General features: G+C 40.8%; 1 protein-coding gene across 2 annotated transcripts in view; it reads right to left on the bottom strand.

Annotated features, from left to right (window-relative positions):
• The window catches only part of RNASEH2B (ribonuclease H2 subunit B), a 61,156-nt gene that overhangs the window by 20,327 nt on the left and 25,599 nt on the right, over positions 1-15,230 (bottom strand). Inside the window, exons 4-6 of one of the 2 annotated variants that reach the window (XM_061133005.1) lie at positions 13,092-13,168; positions 8,845-8,968; positions 353-417 (exon numbers count right to left, since the gene is read on the bottom strand). In XM_061133005.1, coding sequence (XP_060988988.1) covers positions 353-417; positions 8,845-8,968; positions 13,092-13,168 — 266 coding nt within the window. The remainder of the gene's footprint in view (positions 1-352; positions 418-8,844; positions 8,969-13,091; positions 13,169-15,230) is intronic. The other variant, XM_061133004.1, reaches the window with a different exon arrangement.

Here is a 15,230-nt window from a genome sequence, read left to right as displayed (position 1 = left end):
AGATGCCTGCAGGACGGACAGACAGTGCACGTGGCCCTGCTATTACCTGGCTTGCAAGACTCAAGTCTATACTGGCAACTAGCAAGAACTTCTTTATTCAGTGGTGAGGATCACGGGGAAATGGGAATGCAGGTCAAAGGAACAAGCACATCAAGCTAAGTCCAGAGCTACATGAGTTAGGAAAAGTGGAAAGTCAAAGACTTCTCGCACTTGGGAGATTTTTGTATAGCTTCTCTCTTGTAGCTGGACTTTCAAGATGGTTTTTGGGGTCAGGCTTACTACCTTCTCTCTAAACATTTTTAAAAAGGAACATTAAGTTCTTTCTGCCACAAGGCACTGAGAGGTACTGTACCTTTTTTTCTAGCCATTTTAATGTCTTCTCTTTGCTGTACTTGTAATATTTCTTCTTGTCTATTTCTGTATTAAATTAAAAGAAAAAAAAAGAGTGCAGTAGGTTAAGCAAAAAATAAACTCATAAGGCTATTTCATATACAAGATAACAGTTTAAAAATTTCAAGGAGTTCCCTGATGGTCCAGTGGTGAGGACTCCATGCTTTCATTGTGAGGGCCCTGGTTCAATCCCCGGTTGGCGAAGTAAGATTCCACAAGTTGCAAGGTGCAGCCAAAAAAATAAATAATATTTTATATTCTTGAAAAACTCAATTAATAACCCTGAGAGCATTCTTGAGACACTGAAAAAAAAAATTCCCCAACAGAACTGGGACACCTCAGGCTTCACCAAATATTAAATGAATGAGAATTAGGAAAATGATCAAATTTATACAAATAGTTCTCATCAGAAGGAGAAATTTTTTTCTCTTCATTGTATCTATATGAGATGGTGGATGTTAACTAAAGCTACTGTGATAACATTTCAAAATATATGTAAATTGAACTATCATTCTGTACAATATAAACCTACACAGTGATGTATGTCAATTATTTCTCAATAAAACAGAAAACAACTGTACAGATAAATCTGGAGGAAAGGTAATTTTTTAACTGAATATAATTGACATACAATATCATATTTGTTTCAGGTATAGTGATTTGATATTTACACACACTCTGAAATGGTCACCACAGTAAATCTAGTAAATCTAATGTCTGAAAAGGTCATTTTTAAAATTCAGCAAATTAACACACCAAGCCATCTTCATTTTTCTGAATAATTTTAAGATCACCCCAATGTTTTCAATGAAAGACTTCTTTTCTGAAATAAAAATGGAAATCCCAAGAAAGAAAATTGAAGCTAAATGCAGGTGCCCAAGAAGTTCATTGCATACATTCAGGAAAAGAATTGTGTTAACTACTTAGAACTGTTCTGGTAGGACTGGTGGAGAAAGAAGAAAAGATTTATCTTTTAATGTATTAACAATATAGCCATAGCTATTTCAGGGGAATTTAGATTTATGATAGGCTCAATTTGGCCCTTTATGGGGATAAAAGTTTCATCTCCTATAAATTATACTTCCTCTTCTCACAATCCAGCTAGCTTTATGTAATCTAACGGCTTAATGTCACATATAGCATATATATGGTATATGACATTAAGCCGTTATTTCCTCGGTAACACCTCATTCACGGGGTTTCTTGCTTTCTGTGCAATCAGCAGGGGCAGCTCTTCCCTCCCTCCTGGGACTCCTAAGGCCAGATGCAAACTCGCCTTTTCCTTTCCTCTGTAATGACACTTTCTCTTTCCTCCGTAATCATGGTGGGTAACGGAAACTGCTTACTCAGGGGTGGTTTTCTGCAGACGGTTAAACTGCTTGAGTTTCAGTAAGACGGCTTGCACGGGAGGGGCTGGCCGCAGCCAGCTCCCGCTGTGTCCTCCCCATCTCAGCCTGTGGTCGTCAACACTGCGGGCACTAACTAGGGGGCGGACAGATCGGGGCTAGCCCTCTGCACCCATGTCCTCAGGACGTGTCACTGGAATAATGAAAAGGAGGGGCTGCAAACGGCCTGCTGGGGAACAAAGGCAGGTAAGACTAGACTCAGCCTCCCTGGAGCTGATGCAGTATTTCTTTGTACAAAAGGAGGGCTGCTTCTAAGAGCACACGGCCACCACTCTGAACACGCGTGCTGCTGACCGAGCCTCAGACCTTCCGACCGTTGCCGGAGACAGTCTCCCTAGAGGCTCCCATCCAAGAACCCCACCTTGACTCTGCCGCTCACTTGTCTCTTGCCTCTGCCTCCAAATTTCGTGAAAGGATGCTCTACAGCCTGCCACAGCGTTCCTCCCTCCTGCTCACTGTCTGAGCCCCTTGCAGGCCCCGTCCCTCTGGAAATGCTGGTTCAGGAGAGACCAGGCTCGGAGCTGTACTGCTCGGCTCCTACACCCCCTGCGCGTGATGTCACCTTGGGAAGTCACCTATCCCACAACATCTGGCACACAGCAAGTACTTCATAGTATTTACGAAAAAATGAAATAACTCATTAATGATAACAACATGACATCTAGTGTATATTCAGGCCTGGGCTAAGTTCTTCATACATGTTTTCTCTCCAAATGCTCAGAACGAATCTCAGGTGAAAACTATTCGTCTCCATCTTGAAAAACTAGGTTTGAGTGAAGTTAAAATAAATTGTCCAAAGCCACTGAGCTGGTAAACAGGAGCACTGGATTCCTTCTCAACCTGACTTCAAAGTCACAGATTTGGTGTTCACTGTGACCCTACGGACTGTAGCCCGCCAGGCTCTTCCGTCCATGGGATTCTCCAGGTAAGTACTGGAGTAGGGTGCCATGCTCTCCTCCAGGGGATATTCCCGACCCAGGGATCGAACCCATGTCTCTTACATCTCCTGCGTTGGCAGGCAGGTTCTTTACCTCTAGCACCATGTGGGAAGAGTGGATATCATTTAATTAGCGTGCTAAGAGTTCTTTATACATTTGGGATACACACACACACACAATCAGATATATGTCATGTAAATATTTTATTTCAACTGTGGTTTGTCTTTTTTTTCTTCAGAAAACAGAAGATATTAATTTTAATAAAGTGTAATCTATAATTTTTTTAATGGCTAGTGGCTTTCGTGTTCTATGAAATCTTTGCCTATCCTCAAGGTCACAAAGGTTTTCTTCTGTGGCTTTTCCTAGAAATTCAGTAGTTTTCATTTTTTGCATTTAAGTTATTAATCCATTTCAAGTTAATTTTTCTGTATGATTCTGAGTAACAGTCAATGTTGTTTTTCGCATGGATATCCAATTTTTCCAGGTCATATGTTGAAAAGATAATCCTTTCTCCCATTGAATTGTCTTGACACCACTGAAAAAACAATTGGCTACATAAATGTTGGTCCACTTCGGTTCTATTTGGTTCCATTTAACTATCTCTTTATCTTTGTACCAATGCCATACTTTCTCATCCGTTGTAGTTTTACAGTAAGTCTTGAAATCAGGTTGTATAAGCTTTCCAACCTGTTCTTCTTTTTCAAAATTGTTTTGACTTCTAGATACTCTGCATAGTTTTCTAAATTCTAGAATCAGCTTATTGATTAAAAAAAAAAAAAAGGCCTGAGAGGCATTGCATTAAATCTATAGATGACTTTGGAGGAGATGGACATCTTAACAATATTGAGTCGTCCAACTCATGAACATGGTATATCTGTTTATTTAATTCTTTAATTTCTCTCTGAAATGTTCTACAATGTTCAGAGTACTGGTCTTGCATATATTACACTACCTCTATCGCTACAACCTCATGATTTTTTAATATTACAAATCGCATGTTTTTATTCCACTGTTCAATTGTTCACTGCTAATATACAGAAACAGAATTGATTTTTGTATATTGACCCTATATCCTGAGAACTTGTTTATTAGTTCTAGTGATTTTTTTTTTTTGGTAAATTCTTTTGAGCTTTTTATATATGTGACCATATTGTTGATGTAAAAAGACAATTCACTATTTACTTTCTAAGCTGTATACCTTTGATTTTGTTCTTATCTTATCGAAACTGCTAGGACAACCACTACACTGTGAGTAGACGTGGAGAAGATTGACATCCTTATCTTGTACTAATCTTAGAGAAAAAGTGCATTCAGTCCTTCACAGTAAAGTATGATATTAGCTTAGGTTTGTCATGGATGTCCTTTAAAAGCATGAGGAGGTTCCCTTCTATCTCTAATATGCTGAGAACTTATATAATGACTAAATTTTGTCAAGGGTTTTTCTACATCTATTGAGATGGTCATACAGTTTTTCTTTTGTTATGCATAAATACGGTGAATCATACTGATTGATTTTCTAACGTTCAACCAACTCCATTCCTATGATAAACTCACTTGGTTATAACATACTGTCCTTTTTACATGGTTAATCTGCTATATTTTTAAAGTATTTTTCAGTCTATGATCATAAAGAATATTAAATTACAGTTTTCTTTTTGCTACTCTGGTTTCATAAAATTAGTTGGGAAATATGTCTTTCTCATTTAATTTCTAAAATAATCTAAGTATCATTATTTCTTTGAGTGTTATTTTTTCCTTCAAGTATCATAGAATTCAACTAATGAAGCCTGCTGGGCCTAGAGTTTTTTCCTACAAAGTTTTTAAACTGCAAATTGATTTTGAATTAAACATTCCCTGGACAAGATGATCACAAGAAATATCCAACTTGAATATCCCAAAATGCTATACAAGGACCAAGTGCATAAACTACCACTTAATTTTAAAATTTACCTATTTTGATAAGCAAAGTGGCTTAAAATATTCATGAAGGCCACAGATTACCCATGATTATGAAAAATACCACAACATGTTCTATCACTTCAGTTCAGTCATTCAGTCATGTCCGACTCTTTGGGACCCTGTGGACTGCAGCACACCAGGCCTCCCTGTCCATCACCAACACCTGGAGCTTACTCAAACTCATGTCCATCAAGTCAGTGATGTCATCCAACCATCTCATCCTCTGTCATCCCCTTCTCCTCCTGCCTTTAATCCTTCCCAGCATCAGCGTCTTTTCTAGTGAGTCAGTTCTTCACATCAGGTGACCAAAGTATTGGAGCTTCAGCTTCAGCATCAGTCCTTCCAATGAATATTCAGGACTGATCTCCTTTAGGATGGACTGGTTGGATCTCCTTGCAGTCCAAGCGACTCTCGAGAGTCTTCTCCAACACCACAGTTCAAAAGCCTCAACTCTTCCAGATTTCTTTATAGTCCAACTCCCACATCCATACATTAACTACTGGAAAAACCATAGCTTTGACTAGATGGACATTTGTTGGCAAAGTAATGTCTCTGCTTTTTAATATGCTCTCTAGGTTCATCATAGCTTGCCTTCCAAGGAGCAAGGGTCTTTTAATTTCATGGCTTCAGTCAACATCAGCAGTGATTTTGGAGACCAAAAAAATAAAGTCTGCCACTGTTTCCATTGTTTCCCCATCTATTTATCATGAAGTGATGGGACTGGATGCCATGATCTTAGTTTTCTCAATGTTGAGTTTTAAGCCAACTTTTTCACTCTCCTCTTACACCTTCATCAAGAGGCTCTTCACTTTCCTTTCTGCCATAAGGGTGGTGTCTTCTGCCTATCTGAGATTATGGATATTTCTCCCGGCAATCTTGATTCCAGCTTGTACTTCATCCAGCCTGGCATTTCGCATGATCTACTCTGCATATAAGTTAAATAAGCAGGGTGACAATATGCAGCCTTGAGGTATTCCTTTCCCAATATGGAACCAATTTGTTGTTCCGTGTCCAGTTCTAACTGTTGCTTCCTGAGCTGCATACAGATTTCTCAGGAGGCAGGTCAAGTGGTCTGGTATTCCCATCTCTTTCAGGATTTTCCACAGTTTATTGTGATCCACACAGTCAAAGGCTTTGGTGTAGTCAATATAGCAGAAGTAGATGTTTTTCTTGAATTCCCTTGCTTTTTTGATGATCCAACGGATGTTGGCAATTTGATCTCTGGTGCCTCTGCCTTTTCTAAAGCAAGCTTGAACATCTGGAAGTTCACGATTCATGTACTGTTGAAGCCTGGCTTGGAGAATTTTGAGCATTACTTTGCTAGCGTGTGAGATGAGTGCAATTGTGCGGTAGTTTGAGCATTCTTTGGCATTGCCTTTCTTTGGGATTGGAATGAAAACTGATCTTTTCCAGTCCTGTGGCCACTGCTGAGTTTTCCAAATTTGCTGACATATTGAGTGCAGCACTTTGACAGCATCATCTTTCAGGATTTGAAATAGCTCAACTGGAATTTTATCACCTCTACTAGCTTTGTTCGCAGTGATGCTTCTAAGGCCCACTTGACTTCGCATTCCAGGATGTCTGGCTCTAGGTGAGTGATCACACCATCATGGTTATCTGGGTCATGAAGATGTTTTTTGTATAGTTCTTCTGTGTATTCTTGTCACCTCTTCTTATTATCTTTGCTTCTTTTCTATTGTGTCCTAAACTTAATACTTGGAAGAGTTTGTGAGTTAGATAACATGTACATATGCTGGAAAGGTTTCTTTCCCTAATGTGTCTGGTGCCTGTAAAACTGGTCTTGAACATCTGGAAAGACTGGGTTTACAAAATAAAGATGGAATAAAAAGGAGTCCACAATCAAATAACATGTTCAGCAATTGGGTAATCTGTTCGCAAACTTGAATTTCCCTGATGTATTGTTGAACAAACTGCCTGGAGCACATTTTCACATCTACTTTCTGAATGTTTTCCACAACTGAGAAACTCATATGGTCTCTTTTTTACTCTCTTGCCTCCTGGGGATAGAAACTTGGCAACAATGCTTGGGGTATTTTAATCAGGTAAGTTTTCCTGGCTCTTCCTGTTAATCATATCTGACAATGCAGAGCAGCTTTTGCTTGCAATATGAAACAGAGCATTACACTCAAGACGAAGTTCATAACCCTTTATTAGTCCTTTCCCCTGTCAACTCTCCACTGAATGGGAGTTTTGGCAAGAAACATGTTGAGCCCCAGAGCTAGCAGAGACACATCGTTTCCTTCACTAATAAAGCGAACAGTGCTAACTAAAGCCACCACCATTACCATTCAGGATACAAGCAACTGTGGCTGGGTTTATCTAGTGGGGAAAAGACAAGGGGTGAAGGTTCTCGTAAACCTAGCAGGCTTAAGTGTTAGCTGCTCAGTTCATGTCTGACTTTTTGCAATTCACAACTGCTGCTCACCAGGCTCCTCTGTCCGCAGAACTCTCCAGGCAAGAATGCTGGAGTGGATTGCCATTCTCTCCTCCAGGGGAATCTTCCCAACTCAGGGACTGAACCCAGGCTTCCTGCATTGCAGGCAGATTTTTTACTGTCTGAGCCACCAGGCAAGTCAGACACAACTGAGCCACTAACACCTTCATTTTCAGATATTTTTATTATTGTCTGATTATCCCCATTCTCCTACTTAAACCACTTGACTATATATTAATCAATGGACCATCAAACAAGTGTGTACTGGTCACTTACTATAAGTGTGCGTGCATGCTCAGTTGCTCAGTTGTGTCAGACTCTTTGTCATCCCATGGACAGTAGCCTGCCAAGCTCCTCTGTACACAGAATTCTCCAGGCAAGAATACTGGAATGGGTTGCCATGTCCTTCTCTAACAGATCTGCCCAACCCAGGGATTGAACCCAGGTCTCCTGCATTGCAGACAGATTCTTTACCATCTGAACCACCTGGGAAGCCCCACTTACTGTATATCTAGTACTTAAACATTAGGAAAGAATTAAAAATCTCTAGTTAGAAGCCTTAAGATATTAACATTTACCATGCACCCAGCACTCTCCGGGCACTGATTTACTTGTATTATTTCATTAAATTCCTGAAGCATCTCTTTGTGGTAGACACTATTAATTGCAATACTTAAATAATGTTCATATGCTGGTCATTTAGAGATCTCAACACTCTAAAGCTAAAAGAAGGAAAGCTTTATTTTATGACTTAGAACAAGTTTTCAGGGTACTAATTATAACGTATAGCAGAATATGAAAAGTACTCTTAACCCTTCAAACCCTTCATCTGGCACATCACAGACGCTGAAAAGTTTGAATGATTTGCTCAAAACTATGTAGCAAATACATTTTTAATTTTTCTTGTAGGACATCAGATCCTACAGATTACCAAGTTATTCCTAAAGAAATTCTTTCCCTGAGATTTAAAGCAAATATATCAAAATATTAAGAGTGGTTGATTATTGGGGTTAGGGACAAACAATATTTGTAGTTTTTTCCTCTGAGTTTTCCAGTATTTTTAAAATTTTCGATTAAAAAAACTGCTTCACCTGACCATGTATTTTCATTTTCAAAGCAGATATATCAACAACCTTTATACTGTGCATCCCCACAAAACCCAGTTTTCACTTCCCTTACTCTCTACTGCTGTTGCCCTAACTTGTCATTTGTCTCCATCAGAGTCAAAGCAAAATGAGATAAAGGCCAGTATTTTACTTATGACTATCCCTAGAGCCTGGATCTAGTGCTTAATATATGCTTCTTAGTAGATACTCAATAAATGTTTCCTGAGTCAATAAAGGCATAGATTTTATGCAAGTTTTACAAATGGAAGTCCAAGGCAAAAAGCAGTTGAGGGACTTAGCCAAAGTCACAGCCTCATTCAAAGAACTGAACTAAAGCCCAAGCCTCATGAACCCTGGTCCTGCAGGAGACAGGCCATCATATTTCACTGGTCCAAATTTCGCAGACTGAACAAGCAGTGCAGTTAGAGGAAGAATACTGACAAATGAAAGGAAATCTGAACCAGAACTTTTCCTATAACCCACACAAATAAGCATCACATTCCGCAGGACTTCCAGCTGCTGTGTTCTCAGACAGACCGGCCAGCTTTCCCAGCAGCCATAAGCCTGACTTCAAAGGCCACATGCTATACCTTTCTCCTCTGTCACGTGTCGAAGTAACTTCTCAAGTTCAGGAAGTTTCAGCAACAAGATGCAATCCGGGAACATGTCATCCATCACAACTTGATCCAGAGGTTGAAACTTCCCCTGAAAAGACTGTAAATCAGTCAGGAGGCAAGCACTACAGTCAACAGACTCATACATTAAAAAAAATAAATAAATAAAAGAGAAAAAGATACATAATTTCATAGCTGGAACTTTAAACTAAATTCCAAGCCATTTGTTCCATGTAAGAACTCCCTCTATGGGGACAAGCTCCAGAACTGACTCTCAGTTCCCTTTAGAAAGGTCTTGAAAGCACTGGGGATCTATTGACAAGTGGCAAGAAAGGGTTCAATTTAAATATTCTCTTTTTCCTAGATAGTAAGAATAATCCACAGGCTTTCCAAGTCTCACTGTCTTTAGATTTCTAGCTTAGTCTATTTTTTTCTGCGATCACCGATGTGTTAAATATTTAACTACTTTAAAACAATGTTTTACTTATACATAATGAACTATGCAGTCATGACATAATCATTTCATAATAAACTAACGTTTCGTTCTCCTTTTCTTTACCATGTATACACAAAAAGGTTCTGAAATAAGAAGTTTGTTTGAACATAAAGTCAGTAACAGCTGGGAGAGCTAGACAGAAGAATTATTTTTTACTTATCTTAAAATAAATTGTATATTAAAAAAAATAGGTAACCATTTCAAAAGTGAATGAAAGTGAAAGTGCTAGTCACTCAGTTGTGTCTGACTCATTGTGACCACATGACTGCCACCCACTGGGCTTCTCTGTCCACAGAATTCTCCAGGCAAGAATACTGGAGTGGGTTGCCATTTCCTTCTCCAGTGGATCTTCCTGCCCCAGGGATTGAACCTGGGTCTCTTGCACTGCAGGCAGTATCTTTACCATCTAAGCCACCAGGCAAGTCCCAAGTGAAAGTGTTGCTCAGTAGTATTTTTCTTAATTAAATAGAGAAAGATCACATCTAAAATGTAGGGGAGGAATATCTGAGTGCCTCATGGGCTATTTTAAGGGGCTTTTAAAGTATTTGAGAGAGACAGCAAAATAGTTTACAATGAATGAAAGCCAACCACCACCATGAGCTTCATTCTGTATCTGCCAACCTGAGCCAGTCACAGCACCCCCAGAGCCTCCCAGAGGGCCAGGGTGAGGATTAATTCACCAGAGCCAAGCCAGGTTCTTAATGGGAAACAGGGGAACGGGCCCCCTAGATGGAGGGAAGGCCTCTAAAGGTGCATCAGCACAGGCACAAGGCTGGCTGGTGCCTCCTCCCTGCTAGTATGCCCCAGGAAGCACCAGGAGTGGACGCCACGGGAGTTGCCATCTTCTTCCCGCAGCACTTCCAGGGCCTTCCTGGTGGTGACTAGAACCATTTCTGCTCCTCAGATATACATGGCTTACGAGCCTCACTGCTCTCATGCCCCCATATACTGGGTATCACAGCAGCTTCCAGATAAGGGGAAACATGATTAAACTAAGGAAGAAAACTTCACTAAACCACACTAAAGAAAAGAGTAAGGATTCAGGAGAGGAGGAGAGTAAGAGGAAGCAAAGTACATCAGGAGAAAGCACAAGTTCACATTTTAAGTCAGTTTTATTACTCAGTATTTATCACAAGTTAAATTGATATAAATCCAAAATAGGAGTTTTGAAAAATGGGTCTAAGTACTCAATGAGAACCCATCAGCTCTTAAACTACTGGCAAACATGTTGAGTGCAAAAATAAGATGCGTCTAAGTGTTTAAATAACACTATTCCTTGATGTTGTTATTTCGAAGGTTTTCAAGCTGTGGCTGGTGGCCCCTGGGAGTCCCCAGGACCCTTGCAGGGGGTCCACAAACTTCGAGCTACTTTCATAACAATGCTATGACGCTGTCTGCATTTTCACTGTGTTGACATCTGCACTGAGGACTCCAGCGCAAAGGTGGGCACAACTGCTGGTTTTTCAGCATCAGTCAAGGTGGTGCCGGCGACCTGTCCAGCAGTCACTGCGTCCTCCACTGCCACGGACAAGCAGTTATAAAAATGTCAGTTTACTTAAGGATTTCCTGGACCAAGGAGCAAAACAATTACTTTTATTTAAATCTTGACCCTGAGTGCAAGTCGGTTCAGTGTTCTGTGTGATGAAAGTGAAGCGTGGCTAAAGCACTTCTGCTGTTGCTGAGGCTCCAGGAAACGCACTGTGTAACTGTCTGAGTTGTCAGCACAGCCTGCTGCCCTTCACTCAGGTTTTCACCTGAAAACATCACCATGGACTATGGTTATTCAGACTTGAATATTTGGCAGAACGTAAATGCAGTGAATCTGTCACTTAAAGAGAAAGACTGACAGTATTGTAGCAAATGAAAAAATTTGAACTTTAAAACAAAAATTAGAATTGCACAAAATTTGTATCTGTCACTATGACATGCTTCCCAGCATTCAAAGAGTTTTCTAAAGAGATCACTCAGTTCAGTTCAGTTCAGTCTCTCAGTCGTGCCCAACTCTTTGTGGCCCCGTGGACTGGAGGACGCCAGGCTTCCCTGTCCATCACCAACTCCCGGAGCTTACTCAAACTCATGTCCATCAAGTCAGTGATGCCATCCAACCATCTCATCCTCTGTCATCCCCTTGTCTTCCTGCCTTCAATCTTTCCAGCATCAGGGTCTTTTCTAATAAGTCAGTTCTTTGTATCAGGTGACCAAAGGATTGGAGCTTCAGCTTCAACATCAGTCCTTCCAATCAATATTCAGGATTGATTTAATTTAGGATTGACTGGTTGGATCTCCTTGCTATCCAAGGGACTCTCAAGAGTCTTCTCCAACACCACGTTTCAAAAGCATCAATTCTTCGGTGCTCTGCTTTCTTTATAGTCGAACTCTCACATCCATACATGACTACTAGAAAAACCATAGCTTTGACTAAAGTAATGTCTCTGCTTTTTAATACGCTGTCTAGGTTAGTCATAGCTTTTCTTCCAAGGAGCAAATGTCTTTTAACTTCATGGCTGCAATCACCATCTGCAGTGATTTTGGATCCCAAGAAAATAAAAGTCTGTCACTGTTTCCATTATTTCCCCATTTATTTGCCAAGAAGCAATGGGAACAGTTGCCATGATCTTAGTTTTCTGAATGTTGAGTTTTAAGTCAGTTTTTTCACTTTCCTTTTTCACTTTCATGAAGAGGCTCTTCAGTTCCTCCAGTAATATTAAATTAACAAAGGTGTGTGCGTGTGCATGCATGCATGTATTCTGTTGACATTTGGAAGACCTGGAAAATTCAGTGAGGCATATTTTCCAAATGGGCTTATGATTTTTATTTTCAAAATAAATAAATAAGAAATTTTTAAATTTCTCAGTTTTAATTTCTGATATAGTCAATGAAACTGTACTGTTAGTCACTCAGTTGTGTCTGACTCTTTGCGACCCCATGAACTATAGCCCACCAGTCTCCTCTGTCCATGGAATTCTCCAGGCAAGAATACTGTAGTGGGTTGCTAATCCTTCTCCAGGGGGTCTTCCTGACCCAGGGATTGAACCTGGGTCTCTGGCACTGCAGGCAGATTCTTTACCATCTGAGCCCCCTGGGAAGCCCAATGTAGTCAATATTCACAGGTAAAACACACAGGAACAAAAAGCTCTTTGAGATCCTTAATAATTATCAAGTGTAAAGGTATCCTGGGACCAAAGTATTTCAGAATCTCTGTTTGGAACTATTATTATTAACAAACTCTGTCTTTATATTACAAAGGTAAATTTTACTGTCTGGGATTCCTTAAGTCTCAGCTACAGCTTCCCAGTTAATGAGCTTTTCGCTGGACACACACTCCAGTGTACCTATTTCAGTCTCTCACAAAGAAGAAAATGAAAGACAATAAATCTACTTTCTGCTCTTAAAGATTGAGGTCTTAACATCTGTACTGTATTTCAAAACGAATGAGCTTTTTGTTGTTAGGCTTTGTCAAAGAAGGAAGGGAGGTAACACAGAGGGTTAGGTGATTCTCAGAAGTCTCTGGTGAACCAGTCCAAGGTCAAGGTGCAGGGTCTCAGGTCTGCCGACCAGTGCTCCAATCTGTCTGGCACACAAGATGCAGGCGTACCACGCCAACCAAGCTATATCTCAACTGTGGGGAATCTACATTTGGACCATTGTAAGGAGAGGGAGGAAGTTAAACAAAAAACCCAATCTGTTCTATTTTCCCACTGTCAATATCTCAACCTGGGAAACTCACCTCTTTATCAGCCTTTATAAGGTAGTGGAGAAGCAGAAACAGAGGGTCCATAGGTGTGGCAAAGTGAAGAAGACCTCCTATAGATTAAAAAGAGAATTGAATGCTCTGGAAAGACAACTGAGTCATTTCATCTTAATCCTAATGTGGAAACCATCCACTGAAAAATAGATGTGAAATTCCATATTCAGAAGCTCCCCCTATTTTGGCCCAAGAATTTCTCAAAGGCAGAATGTGGTCCCTGAGGTTCTACTCCAAAGAGCTTCAAACCCTGATATAGAGAGGGGAGCCAAGACACTGAACTGGACCTTCAACTTTCCATTTCTTCTTCAGAAATCATTTTTAACAGAGCCCCTCCTCTCCCCACCTCCCATTCCTTCCCCCCCGCCGCCCAGCCCAAAATAGCAGGGTTGGGGGTAGAGACAGAATGTGAACCAGGCAAATATTAGGAAACCAGTGTAAGTTCATCTACAGAGCTGCAGTAAGATGTAATTTCCTGTGCTTTTGAGGACGAAGCCATGGGAAAGCGATATTATTCCCTCTGTACATGGCTCCTTCTATGTGCTCTGGGCTCACGGTCAATGACTCAAAGCTCAGAGGTTGTTACCCACCCCAGATCCTGACCATCCCCCAAAGAAAAAAATGCAGGCGGGTAGGTATCTTAACAAGATTGAGTATAGGAAACTGGGATCTCTGCAGTTAGATGAGTGATGCTCACCAGGCTGAAAGGAAAAAAGACAAATCAAACCAACTAGGCCTCCTGAACCTTACTTTTCTTTAGCCCGTCACACCCCCTCCAAACATCCCAGAACCCTTCCATGGAAGTGACAGAGAACAGCAATAAACAGTTCATTTATCTCCATACTTACCAATTTGGTTTCAGGAAACATCTACTGATTTTTATTCTCTAACACTGCAACCCAACTATACAGCCAAGAAATTCTAACCCTAAGTTATATACATGAATACATTTCATAGTATGTTTTAAAAAAAAAAATTAAGGACATAATTTTTTATGATGACCTTAATGATTTTTTTTAAAGTAGAAGGAAGTTCATGAAAACAATCCATCAGAAGCTCTAAGCCCAGTTTATATGAGACATCTATTATATTCAGAAATTAGAAACAGGTTTCTCAATCTGAAAACAATATCCTAGTGGCCATTCTTAAAAAGAGCTCCTTCTTCAAGGTTACATTTAAAAAGAAGACTATGAAAAAAAACAGGTACCTTTACTGAGAACCAAAAACGGAAAAAAAAAAAAAAAACTCTATTAAAAAAAAAAGCAGGCACCAACTCAGACAGTTCAGAAGAGCTGATCAGTCACTGCCTCTGAATATTTTCCAGTTTCATCTGGATATTACTGTGTCTATGCAGCAAAACCCAAAGGCAACTATATTACACTAGAAGTTGGAACTCTCATATATTATCAAATGAAAAATAATAAAAGGGAACAATAAAAAGGAATGTATACTTGGCACCTACCACAGTCTACCATTGCCTTTTTGCAACTGAAAACCACTTCAGATGTTCTCATGCACACAGGTATATGAAATTCACCGCCAGCAATAAACCCTTCTTCTGGATACCTTACAAGAAAGGTCAAGAGGCCTTTCAACCTTAGCGCTAGGTGGCGGCTTAGACACTTGACAGAAAGCAGAGGCTTAGGAAGCAACAGACACAAGACAGAGGAACCCAGGGAACTGAGATGGTCTCAACCACCCCGGGATGCACCGCCCGCCCCCAGCCCAAGCAACAGAAAAAATGAGACAGCGGGGACTGAGATGGCCTCAACCACCCCGGGATGCACCGCCCGCCCCCAGCCCAAGCAACAGAAAAAATGAGACAGCGGGGACTGAGATGGCCTCAACCACCCCGGGATGCACCGCCCGCCCCCAGCCCAAGCATCAGAAAAAATGAGATAGTGGGGACTGAGATGGCCTCAACCACCCCAGGATGCACCGCCCGCCCCCAGCCCAAGCAACAGAAAAAATGAGACAGCGGGAACTGAGATGGCCTCAACCACTCCGGGATGCACTGCCCGCCCCCAGCCCAAGCATCAGAAAAAATGAGATAGCGGGAACTGAGATGGCCTCAACCACCCCAGGACCCCCCCCACCCCGGCACCCCAGAACTGTCGGGGC

Source organism: Dama dama, chromosome 30 (assembly GCF_033118175.1).
Source record: "Dama dama isolate Ldn47 chromosome 30, ASM3311817v1, whole genome shotgun sequence".
NCBI classification, from domain to species: domain Eukaryota; kingdom Metazoa; phylum Chordata; class Mammalia; order Artiodactyla; family Cervidae; genus Dama; species Dama dama.
This window is presented reverse-complemented; position numbering and strand designations above follow the sequence as displayed.